Here is an 18,610-nt window from a genome sequence, read left to right as displayed (position 1 = left end):
TGTGCACACACACCAAGGGAGGTATACATATGTGTGGGTACAATCGTGTGTACAGGTATACATGTATATGCATGCTTGTTGAGGTCAGAGGTCAGGCTTGGGTTGTTGTTCCACTGGAGATATCCACCTTGTCAAGATGTATTCCTGTCACTAGGACCAGGGATCACTGGTTAGGCAAGGCAGGCCAGCTAGTGACCCTCAGTAGCCTATCTGTCTCTGCCTCCCTGTGCTGGGATCACAAGTGTGAGTGGCCAAGACCCACTCATTCTGGGGTGCTGCAGATCAACCTCAGTCCCCAGGCCTGTGTGGCAAGCACTGTAACTGACTGAGCTGTCTCTCAGCCTGTATTTTATTTATTTTTTCAATTTGCATTGCTTACCTGTTTTCTGGTTATAAATTTGATCATATAAAATTGAAAGGTTGAATGTCAGCCATCTCATATGCTTTAAACAGATAGAAATAACATTGTCTGTAGCCACTTTGTAAAGGTTTCAGGGTAACTTTAGAACAGAAGCTAGTCTGACAGACTTCTTCGCTGCCAGATCAATTTATCTCCTGTTTTTAGGGACTGTTGCTCCCTAATTCAGAGTGGACAGGAGATGCTACAGCAGAAAACAAGGCCACATCAGCCAACTGTCCCCTCATGCTTGCTCCCTGGGGCCCAGCTCCTACCCTCTGTCCTCTGTAAGGGAAGGATCAGGGTCTCTCTGGACCAGGCTGAGCCCTCTCACCTGTCCATTTACAGAGGGGTCCGCTGCATGCCAAGGACAAGGTGGTCTCCATCTCACTGTTTCCATCAAGTCACAGCCCCGGTGGCTTCCAGGAATGTCCAGCAACCCAGAACTCTGCCCACCAGGCAGGTGGAGTGCTAGTGAACGTTTCCCAAAGCACTTCGTACTTTTCAGGGGGCTCTGTAGCCATCAGCTCAATCCCTTTATCACCTGTTATTTTCTCTTAAACTGCCCTTTGTCTCAGAGTAGCTATAGCTCTAGTTGTGTTAAGGCTTCTGGTGTCTTTGAATTGCTTCAGTCTCAACTTGAACTCTTCCAATTGTGTTATAACTTACGCTGATACATACAGTCTCATCGACTCTTAGAGCAGCAGGGAGATCTCAGCTTGTTGCTTGCAGGCCCACTAACTAGTCTTGCTAATGTCCATCATCAAGCAATTTATTGGTTCTCTGTGCTTAAATGAAGCAGGACAGGGCAGTGCATACCTCACTGAGGGATGCAGGTCCCCATCCTCCCCAGATGTGAGCTGGCAGGAACAGGCTTCCCACTTTGTAGGAAGCAATGGGGTTTTAGATTCTCACAGTCCAGTGTTTAATCCTGGTATTATTTTTTTAGTCTCTCTCTCTCTTTTGGGAAGATACAGTGTCTTGTCTGTACACACACTTGGAATGACAGTTGAGAGGGGTAATGGAGAGCTGGAGAGATATGTGGGCAGTATAGTAGGTTCTGCCCCTACGGGGACCTCAGTTCAGTTCCCAGCACCTATATTGAGGAGCTTACAAGCACCCGTAACTCCAGCTACAGATATGATGCCTTCTTCTGGCCTCTTAGAGCATCCACATACAGACATGCAACACATAAACACGCATACACATAAACAATAGTAATTATTAAAAGAAGTTTGATAAGTACCCCACACCACTTCTTTTTTTTTTTTAAGAAAAGATGGGGCTCCATGCTAAAACTCTTGCTAATACATATTAGAGTTCAGTTCTCAGCACACTAACCTCTGCCCTCGAAAAACAAGCAAACAAACAAAAAGCCCACAGAGATATGTCTATGTTGGTTTGATCTTTTTCTCCAACCTTATATAGACAATTTGCCCAAAAGGAACTTAAGTAAGACAGAACCTGGCATGCACCTCCCCCCCACACACACACATAATAAGAAAAGACTAAGCATAATAACCTGTAGCTTGAAGACTCCAAGGTCAAGGTCACTGTCCTCTTTACCTTCCCTTTTCTATTGGTGTGATGCCAAGCCCCGTATCCCTGTATAACACAGCTTAGCATCCACCCTCTTCCTTAAGAAAAGCCACTGCTTATTTCTGCTTGGGAGAATTGTATCCTGGGCTACCCAGGAAAGTCAGCGGCAGCTTCTGCAGCAGTCAGGCAGATTGGAAGGGGGAAGTGGTGACTGTGAGGCTGGCCAGCTAACAACTGCCACCATAGTACAGAGTCACCAACATCCATAGCTGATACTGGACATGAATCTAACAATGTTTTCATGATCATTGTTTCTCTCTCTTTAGGGTAGATCATCCAAAGTCTTAAGCTGGGGTAGTAGTGAAATGATTGGCTCCATGATCCCATTCTCTGAATTGTGGTCCACCCACTGGGATAGCTGCTTTTCTCTGAGCAAAATGAGGTGACAGGAGGCACACTGTCCTCTGTAGGTAATGAGAGTGCTTAAGAGAAGTGTTTTGTCACATGGTGAGGGAGCTTACTTGTTTTATGTCTCTTAAGACTAAACCAGGATGACCCTGACTGTTGTCTGCCCTTGGTGCTATTCTGGTTCATCAGCATTCATCTTCAAGACCAAAAAAACAGAGTTAAATTGGTATAGGAGGAATTTACTCCAAAGTAAATTACTTCTGATGGATGAGCACTAGAGTACACCCTTGAGGAAGTCAAGGATTTGCAGAAGCTTGAGGACACCTGAGCTTTAGACATCATGGAGCCTATCCCCATCCAGCATGGCTGCCCCTCTGCAGTGGCCCAACCCAGTCCATCCATGCTCCCCTCTAGGGAAGACCCAGAATTTCTATTGTATCTGCTTCCATTTGACTTGGGCCTGGCATTAAGACAGTTCAGAGACTGGAAGTCTTCCCAGGTAATGAGGATGTTAGTCCACCTCCTCAGGTAACCCATCTACTGCTAGAATTACCCTGACTGTGATCCCATACCTCTTTGGCCCAGGGACAGCCCAGAAAATGGAGGGTTTGAAGAGACCATCAAATTCTGTCATTCCCCAGAATTAGGAGCCACACACTAGGCTTTTCCAATTCTAGCATCCCACTTCCTATACCGACCCTTGGGTGATTCAGCCCTTTCCAGAACATTCTGCTAAAGAGAGTCTATCCCTTAAAAGTGATGCTGTCACCCCACTGCCCCAAGGCATCTGATCCTCTTGACCAGGCCCTTCTTGCAGCATCATACCATTGCTGTCAGGATATCACACATCCTGTCCCTCCTCCCCTGCCCATAGCACTTCCTTCTTGGATTCCTATACCAACCCTCCTTGTGCCATCATCTAACTCAGGGACTTCAGGATCCTACCCTGGCTGTTTTCCTGTTTTGGACTTTAAGAGAAAGAGGCTGTCCTCTCTTGAGGGTTAGGTGGCAGCACCCTCTGGTACTCGATCCTGCCTCTTTGTCTCTGAATAACATACCAAATTAAATGTGGTTCTTTGCACTTGACTATTTCACCTGGATTTCTTGTCTTCACATAGGGCATCCATCCATCCATTTGGATAATTCTAGAGTTGACCTGTTCCACCACCACCACAGCCGTAAGACAGTAGCTTGTTACCCTTGCTATTCTCCTCCTTGATCTCTCATCATTATTTCTCAGTCTCTATAATAGCTCCTCCCTTTTAAATAGTACCTTTCATCCTGCCACTGCCACAGTCCAGTCCCATGACCTTTATTGTCGGAAAGCACAAATCTCCCTGGTGGGATTCTCTGTCCCCCTGTCCTACCTTCTCCAATCTGGCCTCCATTAAACCAGCAAAAAGATATTTCTAAAATGTGTATTGGTCCTGTTGTTTTCCTCCTTAAATTTTTAAAATGGCTCTCCATTGCCTATAAGACTATTTTTTTTTTTAACTCTTGAAAAACAATTCCTAGGAGTCACCTGGGACTTGGCTAAAGTGTGGGCTCCCAGAGATTTGAAGTATAGAGTAGAAATCTGTGCCCCATTGTACCACTACCACTATCATGCAGAAATCACCTACCCATCACACTTTGGAGAAGGTGAACCTTAGGGACTTAAACCCTACCTTTTGTCAAAGTGTCTAGAAGACCCATCATGCACTGGACTCTGTCCACTTCCCTCATGTCCCTGTTCCCTATTCTCCTCTTGCTCTCTAGGCACTAATGGTAATGAGCTGCTAGTGTCCCCAAAGATGCTTCATGGTTTGGGAGTACACAGGGTGTTCCATGTGACATGCTCTGTCCTGTCTCCATGTGCCTGGCACTGGCCTGCAAGCTTGCTAATGCCAGAACAGTGTTTCATTTCATCTTCATATTCCTAGAGCTTGCCTCTTTGCTTGGACAGTAATCAGTGGTTTAGCACAATTGAGTGAGTGAATAAATAATAGTAACTAGTATCACTGGTCTCTGAAGATGGAGCCAAGACATCCTATACTGTGGAAGCCTCTTCTTCTCCAGTCCCCTAACAACTCCTCTTAGGTAGACTCTGAGGTCCTTAGCTTGAATCTGTTCTAGCACATTCCTAAACCTTTCTTTCATTATTTGTACATGTGTCACTGTAGACCAGGAGCTAGGTGTTGAGCACAGCACATAGCACACCAGAGATACTCAGTTTGCTAGAGGGGACTCCTAACTTTCTCTTCCGGTGTTCTAACAGTACTACATCCTCTTCAGGCAGCTTGGGCTTTCATAGCTTTTTCTAGCAGCTGGACTGGACTGTTTTCCAAGGCTCTCCACACAGTCATCTCAAAACCCTTGAAACGTTTCTGTGTGAATCAGTAGCCAAAGTGAGTCTCCCAACTCTGTTCCTCACTTACAATCTCAGGCTCTCAGTAGAGGACTCTAACTCTATAAAAATCCATCTGCTAAATTCAGCACCCTGTCAAGGTCTTGTTAAATATTTATTCCATCACCTGTCTAATTGGGGTGAGGGAGGGGACTCCCACTTTAGTTATGAGTAGATTAGTAAGTGTGGCTTGTAGATGTCATCCAAGTTAATGAACTTGACAGAGACATAGCCACAGGGAAGAACACCAGAAACTCTTTCTAAGCTAGTGCCTGATAATTAGAGAACTTGCATTAAAACTGTTTAGCAACCTGAGAATTTACATGGAGGGCTGGAGCCATCCCTAAAGGATGGTGTGCATGGATGGGTAAGGACCTGGGCCTCCTGGCCAGGCATGGCAGGTCCATCCTCTCAGCTTTTCTTTCCCAGATGCTGAGGCTTTACTGGGATCCTTACAAGGGTATCTCATTGGAGATGCTGAGAGTTTAAAGACAGTCTACTCAGCGTTTTGTGGCCTTTTTCTCCCAATGGCTCTTTGCAGACTGTGTGAAGCATTGCTGTCGTTTCTTGACTTCTCAGACAAGAAAGCCAATACAGCCATTGGACTGCTCACAGATTTGGCTCTAGAAGAAAGGTAATTGTTTTATTTTGTTTATGTGAATTGACAATTCTTCAACTGTTGTTAAACTTTGCAGTCTTTGAAAAAAAATGTCACCACCTACAGAGACTAGACAAATCTCCAGATGAGCATTACAAGATGTGCTGAGTAAGGACACTGATGGTTTCCAGAGGGCTATTGCCATCCAATCTCATTGCAGCCCCTCCAGGTGGAGAATGACCCAATCCTCAATGGGCTTGGAAGCAACAACACACAGTTATCCCTTGGTTCTGTTAATTCTGCATCTGTGGATTCACGCAACCATGGATCAAAAGTACTTCTAAAACCTCTGGACTGAACATGCACAGACCCCTTCCTGTATCATTCCCTGGCGAGTACATAGTGGGTGTTTACATAGCACGTTATATTGCTGCAGTACCATAGCTGCAAATGCTAAGACATGGTCAAAGTTCCCAGGAGGTTATACATAGCTATATGCAAATCCTGTATCATTCCATGGAAGGAACTTGGGCATCTGCACAGCTCGGTGTTTGTAGGGTCCTGGGACCAGTCTCACCCAGACTGGGTGGCTACAGAAAACGGTGCTTCTTGTAGTGAGTTTGCCAGCTGTGGCTCTGGGGGTGCTTCCTGCCTCTTGGTCATCACCTGGTGCATCACAACTGCTGGAAAATCTGTGTAAGCGAGCAAGTAGAGTGACAGGGAGGTGTAGCCTGCTCTTTGGTTCCCAGTAATACTGAGTAGCTATCTCTTCTTGCTTGCTTGCTTTGTTTTCAGCTGCTGGGGGAAGATGGAAAAAAAATCCCAGATTTTTAGAATTGTTACAAATTCTTAAGTCACTTCTTACAAGCTTTTAAAACATTCATTGCACCTGTTGTGAGTCTCACCTGGAAATAGTCATGGAAGAAAGAGCTAATATGCTCACAGCTGGGCCAGCTGGGCCAGGCGGTTAGCATAGAATGTTAACTAGCATGGGAAGAGGTATCTAGACCTTCCCAGTGGCTATGATTAGTGAACGTGTGCTCACTGTTTCCCACCTGCACTGGGCACCTGGGACACACAAACCCAGAGCAAGGCGGAGGGTTACAGTCAACTTGACAGACGCCAGGGAGTTCTAGCTACTTCTTCTTCCAAGAGCTGGTGCCTGAGACTTGCTGACTGACATCAAAGATTATTATCTGGGCTTAGAAAAATTAATGTCACGTGAGAGAACCAGTCCCTTTTAATTTTAGGCACACAGAATGAGTCGTAAGTGCTTACTGTAAGTCACACAGGCCCTGTTTGTAGCTCTCTGAGACATCACCTGAGATTCCAGCCTCCAGATGTATTTTGTGTCATTTAAAAATGATCCTGCCTGATGCTCTCTCTCGACAGATTCCAAGTGTGGTTACAGGCCAGCCTTCCAGCTGTCCTCCCTGCCTTCACGGGTGTTCTGGTGAGCAAACCCCAAGCTCTCTTCTCCGTGGCAGATACTTCTTTGCCAGGACAGAGCAGTTGAAACAGGGTTTCCATCCCAGCACCCTTGTTGTCCCTCAGCTTGATTAGTCACTTACACACAGCTGGAATTTACACCTTTCTAGGTTACCAAAACAGCTGCAGACAGGACAAGTAGAAGTGGCCTATGGACAGGGCTGGCTGTGGGGGGAGGGGGGAGTGCTACCTGTGGGTTGCATCTTATATGACAGTAGGGAGAGCTGCTCTCCATCAGAGTTCTCTTTAGCATGAAGTAGTGTCTCCAGGACAGGTGTGACTTTGCCCCCCGGGTGGAAATCACCCCCATCTGGACAAGGGTAGCAGTGTGAGGACTGAAGGAAGGGCTCTCCATAGGGAGGGCGCTGTGTCTGTTGAACTATAAAAAGTTCAGAAGATCTCAGGGGGGCAAAACCACGCTCCAAGATTTTGCAGCTGGTTGGTATAGAAGCCAGACATATGACTCCATCATGTGACCGGAGTGATTTCATTGATGTCATTGGGTGATGTTAGGCTAGGTATCTGGTTTCTAGCCTTTCGGTAAGCAAGGGACACTTCTAGAAAGGCCTGTGGCATCATTTATCTGCTGCCTGAGAAGTCACTTCCTCTGAATTCATTTGTAGAAGCGAGAGCCCAAGTTAACCAGCCCCTCGGCCCTCTGCCAGTGCATTGCCCTGATAGGCAACATCAGTGCTGAGCCTACTGCCCGAAGACACATGATGGCCTGTGAAGAGTTTGGGGATGCCTGTTTGGACCTCCTGGTATCACAGCCTTTCTATTCAAACTTGGCCCTCCAGTCTTCTCTTGGAACACTGGCTTTTCTTATAGTTACTCCGTTTCCCAGGAACTAGGGCCCCTTTGTCTTATTCCCACTATAACTATGGGCTTGGTGGGATGGCAGCCTGCAATGGCCTCTAGATTAAGTCTCCCTGACTCCAGAGAGATTTTGAAGCTTTTCCGATGGAGCTGATCATCTACCTCCTCCAGTTTCCATTGCAAACCCAGGGCCTGCTGAGCCAGAGTGCCAAAGCCAGAGCACCTGAGACACCTTCTGTTGCCCCTAAACTGATGCTAGTTCCTAGAACTGGTGTCTATGCTTCCACCATCATTCAAGTCCATGATATTGACCATATAGGGAATACGGGTGTCTCATGACACTTGTCTAAAGGAAGAGACAACCATGATGAGCTACAAAGCAGCAAGATGGTTGATCGCCCTGCTTTGTTTCCAGGTCAAGTGTGAGGAGGACATGGACTTGTTCAGAGAGGTCACATATACCCTCCTAGGACTCATCATGAACTTGTGTCTTGAGGTTCCCTTCCTTTCAGAGGTACAATGCTCCTGTCACCCTCCCTGGAGCCCTGGGATAGACTTGCTGTGTTGCCCTGTTCATGTATGCACAAAGCGAACAGAAGCAAGTGTCACTGAACAGTGCCAGTCTGGGGATATGGAAGGCTGAAGGGGTGATCTGTCACTTTCCTGGATGCAAGAGTCACTCTTGTCTTCATCAAGAAAGCTGTCCATGTGGACAGAGCATGCAGAGCCAACAGGGGCTACATCTCAAGAGTCAAATAAACTATGTCTTCTGCTATGGAATAACTGTCCAGAACTAGAGGAGACGGATATGGGAGCAATAAAAGGAGCCCCTGTGGGAGAAATATGGTCATGGGTGTTGTGGTTCCCAGACAGAGTGGTTGGCTCTGTTGGATTGCTTGGAAGATACTCTACAGAAGATTCTGACTACTGGGCTATAAAAACACCTCTGCTCTTTCCCATGTTTGTAGATATGGGCCGTGAAGATGAGCCGCAAGTGCCTGTCTCTACTGAACAGCCAGGATGGAGGAATCCTGACAGTAAGTTTCTCCAAAAGTGGACTGTTTCCTGTTCTAGTACAGTTTTCCTATTAATGGGTCTAACCCCATCTGCAGGCACCACCTTTGAACTCTATGTAACACTCAAAGTCATGCCCACAAACACACAAATGAAAGAGTTTGCCTTCAGTCTGAGAGGATTAGGTGACTTCTCCCCACACATGGAACCTTGTAGAGTACAGAACCCCAAGTTAATAATCCCTTGGCTGTGTGATCTAAAATCTAACCAGTGGACACAATGTTTATATTTCAAGGGATCCTTCAGAGGCCTGTGCTAGAATGACTTTCTTAATTGTTCTAACACTTGACTAAGAAAACCACAGATGGTCCTGTGGTTAGGGCAGTGCCCATGAAGACTGTTAGCATGATTCAGGAGGCCTTTGGTTGCCACCCTAGGGTGCACTCTTCACTTACTCATTTTTCTATCAGTTGCAGGACCTAAAACCTTGACAGACTAGGTGACATTCAGGACAGGTGTCAGAAAATAGACCTTTAAAAACAGCAGGCAGAGGGATTCACCTCAAACCTCCCCAAGTTGACCTCTGACCTCCACATGAACACTGTGGTGCATGTGCATGTGCACACGCGCGCGCGCGCACACACACACACACACACAACTAACAAATAATTGTAATTTTAAGACTTTTAAAATGAAATGAGAGCTGGGAAGTTGAACCAACAGTCAGAGATTTGGAAAGATAAAGATAAATGAAAACTGAAAACTCCAAAGGTGGGTCCTGGAAGTGGAGCATCTTCTAATGAGGATGCTGTTGATGCTGAGGTCTAGCAGGCACCCAGGAAGGACTTACTCTCAGGGTTGAGCTGACTGACCTTGTGTAAAGCTGAACTACATTGGGCCTCTGTGCCAAGAATCAGCATTCCTAGCCCTTTAAGCTGCCAACCTGGCAGGTTTATTAAAATTGAACTATGTTTGTTTTGCTATGTGTTCTTTGGCTATTATATTATTTGAAAATTAAGGAATGGATTTTGCTTCCAATACTAACAATTGCTTTTGCCTAACCAGACTCCTCCCCATTAACTTTTAAAGTTGTCAGCATGTCTGGAAGGAGTATTTAGTCGTCATCTTTGTGTCCCCTCAGAGAGCTGCGGGCGTTCTGAGCCGGACCCTCTCTTCCTCCCTAACCATCGTGGAGGAGGCGCTGACAGCAGGAGTGATGAAGAAGATGATTAAATTCCTAAGGGTAAAGTAACTCCACTGTGTACAACTTTTTTTTTTTCCTGGATTTCGGAGACAGGGTTTCTCTGTAGGTTTGGAGGCTGTCCCGGAACTAACTCTTGTAGACCAGGCTGGTCTCTAACTCACAGAGATCTGCCTACCTCTGCCTCCCAAGTGCTGGGCTTAAAGGCATGTGCCATCACCAACAGGCTTACTTACAACTTGTTAAATGCCCCGAGATACCTGTTTAACTCAGAGAGCAGGGTGAAGGTGAGCTTTGTTCACTTCACGTACTGAGATGCTATCCCTGCCGAACTAGAGAGCCTCTTCCTCCTGGACAGTGCCCTGAACAGCCACGAAGACTGTTGAATGAATAAGCAAATTGTCCTTCAGCTACAGTGATAAAAATTGCTTGCCCTCCAAGCCTAGCTTTGAAACATGGTCTCTGTCCCGGAACAAGGTGCTTTGAATGGCTTTCTGCAATGTTTCTTAGGCCGATTATTTTTTCCATGGATTCCTGGTACCTTCGCTCCTTATCTGGAATGTGTTGGTTCTAACTCCATTTGTGAACTATGGAGGCTGCAGAGTTGTCAGGTGACCAAAGGATGTTGGAATTTCCCAAATGAAATGAGTACAATGAATCCAAGAGAGTAACTAGATTCACCTAGAAAGGCAGAGCAAATTATCAGGCTGCTGCTGCTAGATACCATTCATGCACAGCTCACCCATGTTAGCGCTGCAAGAGTACAAAGCCATGGGCTGAGCAGGGCAGGAAGCAAGCCCCAAAGCAGGGTGGGTGGGAGAAGGTGCTACTAGGCTAGGGCAGACGACAAGGGGCAGAGTGGAGGAGCTCAGTTAAGAATAACACTTGATCCGTACCTGTCATTCTTGCCACAACTTTTGACATTACACCAGAGACTGTGAATGTATTCACACATACACACACACACACACACACACACACACACACACACACACACACACATCCTGAAGACTATGATACTGACAGTTATGGTTGCATGATATTCCCTCTTATAATGATCTTAGTTAATGAGTCTTCACAAAGACTGTCAACCTTTATTCTCCAAAGACCAAAGGACCCAGGAGGTTCATTTGCTTCCCTTTGGGGAAATATTTGCTATTGAAAAGCAGATGTCTGTGTGTATATCACTGTTATCTAAGCCACTCTCATAAAACCTCCCAGTGATGTCAGCTGTACAAGGGACAGGCCAGCATTTCTACCTTGGGAATGGGGCTAGGTTTACATTTGGGTACAAGTGACACTTTGTCCTTGCTCACCTAAGAAACACATGCCATTGCTTCATCTAAATACCTTATAGAAGCCAAGGAGGCCACTGACATTATTGTGATGCTCACTGAGGTATTCTAGGAAAGAATGATTTTGCTTTTCTGATTTGGTCCTGAAACCTAGATGGGAGGCCAGACTGCATCGCGTTACGCCATAAAGACACTGGCCGTCTGCACAAACAGCTGTCATTCAGCTCGGGAAGAAGTAATGAGACTGGATAAAAGTAAGTGACATTTTCATGAATGGAGCCCATACCTCAGTGGGGAATCCACCCTGGAAGCTGCAGAGGGAGGAGAAACTTAGGCAGCATCACTCCCTTGTAGTGTTTACACAACAGATGTCAGTTCATTTCCCATCACAATGTGTTTCATTGGCCTTTTGGCTATGCTTGGGTAAAATGTCAGGCAGCTCAAAGATCACAGGGCAGAAGTAGAACAACTCCCTCCCCTACCCCCAAATTAACCTGGAATTGTTTCTATAGTGATACTTGAACTGGCCTAATACCAGCTCTCCTCCTTCATGGATGAAAGGGAAAACAAAGCACCTTCTGCCATCAGAAAACAATGGGAATTTTGGCATTGAGCTCAACTTGCTTCGTCAAGTTAACCTGCAGTGTGTGGGATGTCTCTCCATTCATTAGATTGGGAGGCTGCAGATTTACCACGTGACCAAAGAATGCTCTAATTTCTGTGACCTAACTTCAGTCCTAAATCCTCTATATTTTTTGAGGGAGGGTCTCCTAGCAGAGGAAGCCTTCTAATGTTCTTCATACCTCCTCATCACACACTGAAGGTGACTAACTGGACAAGGCAAACCTTCCTTCTGAAAAGATACATTGCCTCTCAGTCAGGCTGGCAGGCGATGTCAAATGTGGAGCATCTTGAGAACAGACTTTTCTCATAGTCAAACCCATGTTTAAGACAGTCTCATCTGCAGCTCTAGCTGGCCTGGAACCTGTTATGTAAATCATGCTGGCCTCAAACTCACAGAGATCTACTTGCCTCTACCTCCCAAGCGCTGGGACTAAACCACCACACTCAGGCTTCAAAAACCCCTCTATAACACAATGCAGGGACACAGGTTTTTCCTCAGGGTTCTGGAGAAGTGTGCCATCTACCCCTTCAGCTGCTGTCATCAGCCTCTTTAGGGTGTCTGTTGGAACAGCTCCTTGTGCCCATATTTCCCTGTAGAATTCAGCACTTTGATATCGCTGCTTGACTCAGAGGATGAAATTCTGGTGGGCAACGCTGCTCTCTGCCTTGGCAACTGCATGGAGGTGCCCAGTGCTGCCTTGTCCCTGCTGAAGACAGATATAGTACAAGTATTGTTGAAGCTGGCAGGCAGCGACTCACAGAGATCAGCTGTGCAGTTGAACGCAGGCATCGCTCTGGGGAAGCTGTGCACAGCTGAGCCCAGGTTTGTGGTCACCCCTGAGCCAGGCCACCCAACTGGTAGTCACATCTCAGAAAGAATAGGGCAAGCCAAGCACTGTGTGAGGAGCTCCATGGGGGTACCTCTGGCCTTCCCCATGAATGGGGGGGGTGCACATGCCTGTAGGAGTCCCCATAAGCTGTCTCTGGAAGAAGTGTCCTTTGGGGAAACCACCACTTCCAGTCTGAGAAATGGAGTTCATTTGACAGGGTGTGGTCCCATGCATATGGTCAACATCTTCCAATTTGCTTACCCCTTTCTCCTCTCTTTCACTCATACCTTAGTCTCTTCTCTCTCCCTCTATTATTCAGCTTTCCAACACTGATTAAAAAAAAAAAAAACACCCAAAAGTCCACTTAAAGAAAGACTTCTTGTTGCTTTGGGTCTGTTAGCAGCACAGTGCCTTGTGGCCAGTGCATGCGGTAGAATGAGCTGTTAATTTATTTCATGGTGACCCAGAAGCCAAGACACAGGAAAGGCCCAATTCCCCGACTACCTTTTGAGAACACCCCTGACCTTAAACCCAACATACTAAAGGTTCTGTCACTTATGACGGGGACTGGGAACGAGGCTTTAGCATGTGGACCTTGGAAGTACATTTACTATCCAGACTACAACATATCCTGTCTCTGCCTTGCCCCCAATCCTTTTCATTTTCTTTCTTTCTTTTTTTCCTCTAGTTGGCCTGGAACTCACTTTATAGCTCAGGTTGATCACAATTCCCCTGCCTCTACCTCGCTAATGCTGAGATTATGAGTGTGCACCACCATGCTTAGCTTCTCATCGTTTCTTTACTTTTCTGGAACAGACTTATATTTTGTTGTTGTTGTTTGTTCCATTGTTCCATTTTTTTTATTTTTTTTTATTTCATTTTACATCCCAACCACAGTTCTCCCCACCTCACCTCCTTTCACCCACCTCATCTTCCCCCAAGTCCACCCCCAGTCTACTACTCCTCACAGGTAAGGGCTCCCATGAGGAGTCAATATAGTCTGGCACAATAGGTTGGGCAGGGCCTGGCCCCTCTCCCATGCATTAAGACTGAGCATTGCATCCCACCATAGGGAGAGGGCTCCAACAAGCTAGTTCATTGCGTTTACATCACGTTCCTACAGCCGGGTCTTTTTTTTTTTTTTTTTTTTTTTTTTTTCTGATTGATTGGCTGGTTAATTGACTGACTTGGGTCTAAGCAAATGGAGGACTGTTGAGCATGGGTAACAGTCTCTCCTGCTGAAGAGATAGGGATGCAGAACAGCACTCTGAGGACACCCAGCAAACCAGGGCAAGAGACTTGGCGTTTGAATTCTGCTCAATAGTTCCCATTTAGTTCTGCTCCTGTCCTGGATATGTTATGTGCTTAATCACTCCATAGTTTATGTTTTGGGGTGTTTCCCCATGCCATGGTCCCTTGGATAGAAGTAAGGAGACCTTGAGGATGGGCTTGAACATGGCTCCTGCCTCACAGATGCAGACCCCCCACCCCCACATTCTGCCCCCCCTCCCATTGGAAAATGAAGGTTTGGATGACACTGAAAGCCCTTTCAAGTTCTCTCTGATTGATCAAGAGGAAGAAAAAGATAAAAATCTTTCTTCCATAGGAAGCACAGCACATTAGCTATCATGAGTTCAAAGAGGCAACCTGCTGGGGTGGGATAGAGGGTTTCCTAAGAGCACGGCCTCATCTGAGCAGGCTGTCACACCTGACACTCCAGAAGAGAGTGTCTTTCCGGTATTGTATGGGTTCCCTGAGAGCCCGGCATACCTTCTTTGATCTTTAGGGATCTCCAGTGCCACTGTCACTTCACCTTTCTACCTAGAGTGATATGGCCCATGTCCATGGCCAGCCTCAATCTGCAGATGGTGGCTGTGAAACATGGCATGTATTGACCTGAATTTTGTGTCCTGATTACCACAGGTTTGCTGCCCAACTGCGGGAGCTTCATGGGATAGAAATTCTCAACTCTACGATGAAACACATGAATGATTCTTGAGGGACATGGTGCCATTGTAGAGTATGTGAACACACAGCTGTGTGTCATGGGTTATTGCTCTGCTAATAAAGTCTTTTTAAATACCCACCCCCGATGGAATGTGATGTCTGTTGGGTTTTCACCGGGAGGAAGAGAGCCGATGGCTGACAGTAGAAACTGCTACTACTCGCTCTAGCATCCATCACTCGTGTCTCTGAAAGGCTCCTTTGTTTTCTACTGAGACCAGAAACCAGCCAGCCAAGCCTCATTTCCCAGATGCCCTTGCAGCAACACCACTAGATGAGAACCAGATCCAGAGGGAAAGAAACATAGGGGTATTTTGCAGTGGCGTTTCAATATCTGTCTGCGGTTCTCAGCTCTTTGAGAGACTGGGGGTAGCCCCAGGGTGGCTGCAGCTCCCTGAATCCCAGCTGCAGCTATGGCATGTGCTTATGGATTCAGTGGGTTGAGTGGTGACAGGTGGCTCCCTGTCAGAGATCTTTGCCCAGTCCTGGGCCTGGGAGTCAGCATCACTACCTGGTTGAGTTTACAAGTGCCCTATTTTCTGTGTGAGGTGGTTCTGTACTTCCAGTGGCAGAGCACGGGCTTCTATTTACCCAAAGCCAAATGATGTCTATTTATATCCCTAACCCACCTCTTATTCCTATTTAGCCCCTTCCTAAAGACACTGCTTCCTTTCCCAAAAGCCAGGATCACCTGTGGCCTCCCAAATGAAAGGTTTAATAAATAACAGTTCTTTAGCTGCTCAGTGCCCTCGTGGGTTGATCCATTTCAGGGAAAGAGGCAGGATCTGCACTGTACAGTAAAAGACAAGAATCTCCAAACCAAAGTTCCCAAGACAGTTCCCCCTACTACCTGCCCACTGTGTCACTGTGTGTTGTGGAATATTAACTAGGCAAAGATGTATTGCAGTTGTTGACACTGAAGATAATATCACTTTGACTCTAGGAAGGTGTGTTACTTTTGCTTAACTATGTAAAGATGTGTTGCATTTGTTTCACCTTGCCTGCCAAAGGCACCCAATTGATCTAATAAGCTGGAAGACCAAGGGCTAGGCTGGAGATAGCTAGGTGAGGCTGTCAGGCAGAGAGAATAAGTAAGAGGAGAAATCTGGACCTGAGGGAAGAAGAGAAAGAGAAGAGACAATGAGGGAGACACTTGGGTCTGGCCAGGCAGCCTCCAGCTGCAGACAGGAGAAGCAATGGAAAGTAAGATATACAGAAATAAGGAAGAAAGGTCAAAATCCCCAAAGGAAAGGGTAGATAAAGAGAAACAGGTTAGAAGAGCTAGCCAGAAACGCGCCTAAGCTCGTCTAAGCATTCATAACTAGTAAGAAAGTAGTCTGTGCCATGATTTGGGAGCTGGTTGTTGGCCCAAAAGAAAAAGCCTGGTATAACTATATGAGTTGCTTAACCTCTGTGAAATTTTTCTGCTCCATCAGAAAAACCTAGAATAATACATATCCAACCTATGTTGTGAAGGTTATACAAGAACTGCAAAGACCCCCCGAGTTAAAGGCTTGGTTCCCAGCTTGGAGCTATTGACAGGTAGTGGAAACTTCATTAGCTCCGACTTAGATTTGGTTCACTGAGAGCATGCACTAGGAAAAGCTTGTGGGATCTTGGTTGCTTCCACTTCCCAGTCATGTGATGGGCAGTTTGATTTGTTGCTTGTTCCTACCATGAAGTGTGGTTCCCAGTAAGAGAGGGCTGAAAGTCATAGACCCAACTAGTCATGAGCTAAAGCCTCTAAAAGTATGAGCCCAAACTAACCTTTTCACTGTATAAGTGCATTGTGTATACTTGTTTCAGTAATGGAAAGCTGACATCAGAGATGACAGTACCGTAGATGCTATACTACTGGACAGACGTGACACTGGAGACCTTGCCTGACATCCTGTCTGCTAAGTTTGAGATTTTGGCGGGGTGAAAAATCTCGTGCCCTTTAAACAAAACAAACAAACAAACAACAACAACAACAAAAAAACCATACACTCCTCTAGGAAGATTTTATTCAACACACCCATAAGGAAAAGAAAATTTCACTGGTAGGGATATCTCTTAGCTTAAATTAAGAATTTTGTTCCTGAAAATGAAATGGATAGTTGCATGTTGGAAGTCTGGATGAAAATCACCAACCCAGAGCCCTCTCAGTGGGATCAGTGCCCTGTGGGTGGCTGGTGAGAACATACTGGAGTACTGTTTGATGATGTTGTCAGTGTCCCTGGGTAGCATGCAAGTGACAGGCCCCAGCAGAGCGGTTGGGACCTGCCTGCCTGTTCAGTGCCCTTGTGAAAATGTACCTCCTTGGAGCAGCTGAATTTCAAGGGTGATGTCTGATGCACAGAGGAAAAGGAGAGGCTGCAAGACCCACTACCTCCAGAGCACCAACCAGCAGGGCTCGGAAGACGATTAGTGCTCAGAGTCTGCAGGCTACTACTCTCTGATTCAATGCTCTGGGACTCCAAGTTCAAGCCCTCCCTCACTCTGCTATACTCCTCTCTGGCTCAGGAAATGGCTGTTAAGAATAGGGTCCTATCCCCAAAGAATGGGACATGTCACATTCTATTGTGCTTCAGAGTATCTGCAGGAAGTTGTGATGTTCCTCACGTTGAAGGTGCATCCACTGCATATGCTCCTCCAGGTGGAGAGAAATAGACTGTCGAGCTCAGTGTCTCCTAGCCTCACAAAGACACCATGAGGTAGATGTCTTCACTATGGAAGCAAAGAAAGAAACTAAGACTTCCTTGCCTGTGGTCATGTATTCTGTAAATAGAGGAGCTGGAATTTAACCTCAAATGTGTGTTTGTTTCTTAACTTTTCCTGTATAGAAAACATTTCTCTATCTTTAATGAATACGGCTTTCTGGGGTCTTTCTTCTCTTTGAATTGTGAGTACGACATACAATGTGTCTAGCATGAGGTGGGGGAAAGTGGGGTAAGAGGGACTGGCTTAATGACCACATGATTGGACCAGAACTGATCCCTGCCCTTCCCCTTTCTCTTTCCACCACAGGACCCATTCTCCTGTTAGTCACTCCATGTCACTGAAAAAAAGGCCACATTTCTCTCCCCACCCCCATCCTAAGCCTTGGGAGGTAAAGATAAGCATTCCCCAAAACCTACCTCTGCCTCCTATACACTTCTGAGACAGTCATGGAGGATGATAACCTCGACAGTGTGGTGGTGCATGCCTTTAATCCCAGCACTTGGGAGGCAGAGGCAGGTGGATCTCTGGGAGTTCAAGGACATCTTGGTCTACAAGGTAGTTCTAGTCTAGCTCTGTGTAGCCAGGACTACACAGAGAAACTCTATGTCAAAAAACAAAAATAAAAAACAAAACAAACAAACAAAAAACCAACAAAACAGAAACAAAAACAAACAACAACAACAACAAAAAACAATCCCAGAGGGGCCGGAGTTCTGGACATTTAGAACTCAGGAGTAGAGTAACACCACTCCTCCCTAGGAGCCCCATGCCAAGGCCTGGGCTGGCCTATGCTTGTATTTTTACCTACCTCTGACCAGCAAGGCGCTGGGGTCAGGTCCTTTCCCTACTGTTACTTCCTTTGTCTTAATTTCAAGCCAGCTAAATCTGTTGATTCCAAGAAACTGTCAGTCCGACCACATACCCCCTCAATGTATCATTAGCCTCATCCTTTCCAACTGCCCTGGAAATGGGGAGGGACAACCCACTGACTATTACTACTCCTCAGCTCCTGACCACACAGCAGCCACAAGGCAGCTAAGCTTTAGCTGTGTGTGTGTGTGAGAGCAGATACCAGCTAGATAGCTTGTTTCTAAAAAGATCTCTAATGAAAATCTCAATTTTCAGAAGACAAAACAAAGAGTAATGCCTTGTTTGGGGGCCTATCGCCCTTAGATGGAACAGGCTCTGACTAGTCTTGGGCCCAGCCCCCACAAGATGCAGAGACAGCCTGCCAGGTACAAGCAGAGCAGAAGCAAACATTGTCAAGAACCTCTGCCAGCCACCTCCAAGCCTCAGGACTCCCCAGG

The 18,610-nt window shown here is 46.3% G+C and overlaps 1 protein-coding gene across 1 annotated transcript in view; it reads left to right on the top strand.

Moving 5' to 3' along the window:
- Positions 1-14,683, top strand: part of Ttc12 (tetratricopeptide repeat domain 12) — a 42,648-nt gene extending 27,965 nt beyond the window's left edge. Inside the window, exons 14-22 of the mRNA XM_051197381.1 lie at positions 5,272-5,364; positions 6,721-6,781; positions 7,440-7,577; positions 8,048-8,146; positions 8,601-8,669; positions 9,788-9,889; positions 11,297-11,396; positions 12,364-12,589; positions 14,520-14,683. Of these exons, the coding sequence (XP_051053338.1) occupies positions 5,272-5,364; positions 6,721-6,781; positions 7,440-7,577; positions 8,048-8,146; positions 8,601-8,669; positions 9,788-9,889; positions 11,297-11,396; positions 12,364-12,589; positions 14,520-14,595 (964 nt within the window). The 3' untranslated portion in view covers positions 14,596-14,683. The remainder of the gene's footprint in view (positions 1-5,271; positions 5,365-6,720; positions 6,782-7,439; positions 7,578-8,047; positions 8,147-8,600; positions 8,670-9,787; positions 9,890-11,296; positions 11,397-12,363; positions 12,590-14,519) is intronic.
- The last annotated feature ends 3,927 nt before the right edge of the window (positions 14,684-18,610 follow it).

Source organism: Phodopus roborovskii, unplaced genomic scaffold (assembly GCF_943737965.1).
Source record: "Phodopus roborovskii unplaced genomic scaffold, PHOROB, whole genome shotgun sequence".
NCBI classification, from domain to species: Eukaryota; Metazoa; Chordata; class Mammalia; order Rodentia; family Cricetidae; genus Phodopus; species Phodopus roborovskii.
Note: the sequence above shows the minus strand (reverse complement) of the source record. Positions and strands in the feature narration are given on the sequence as shown.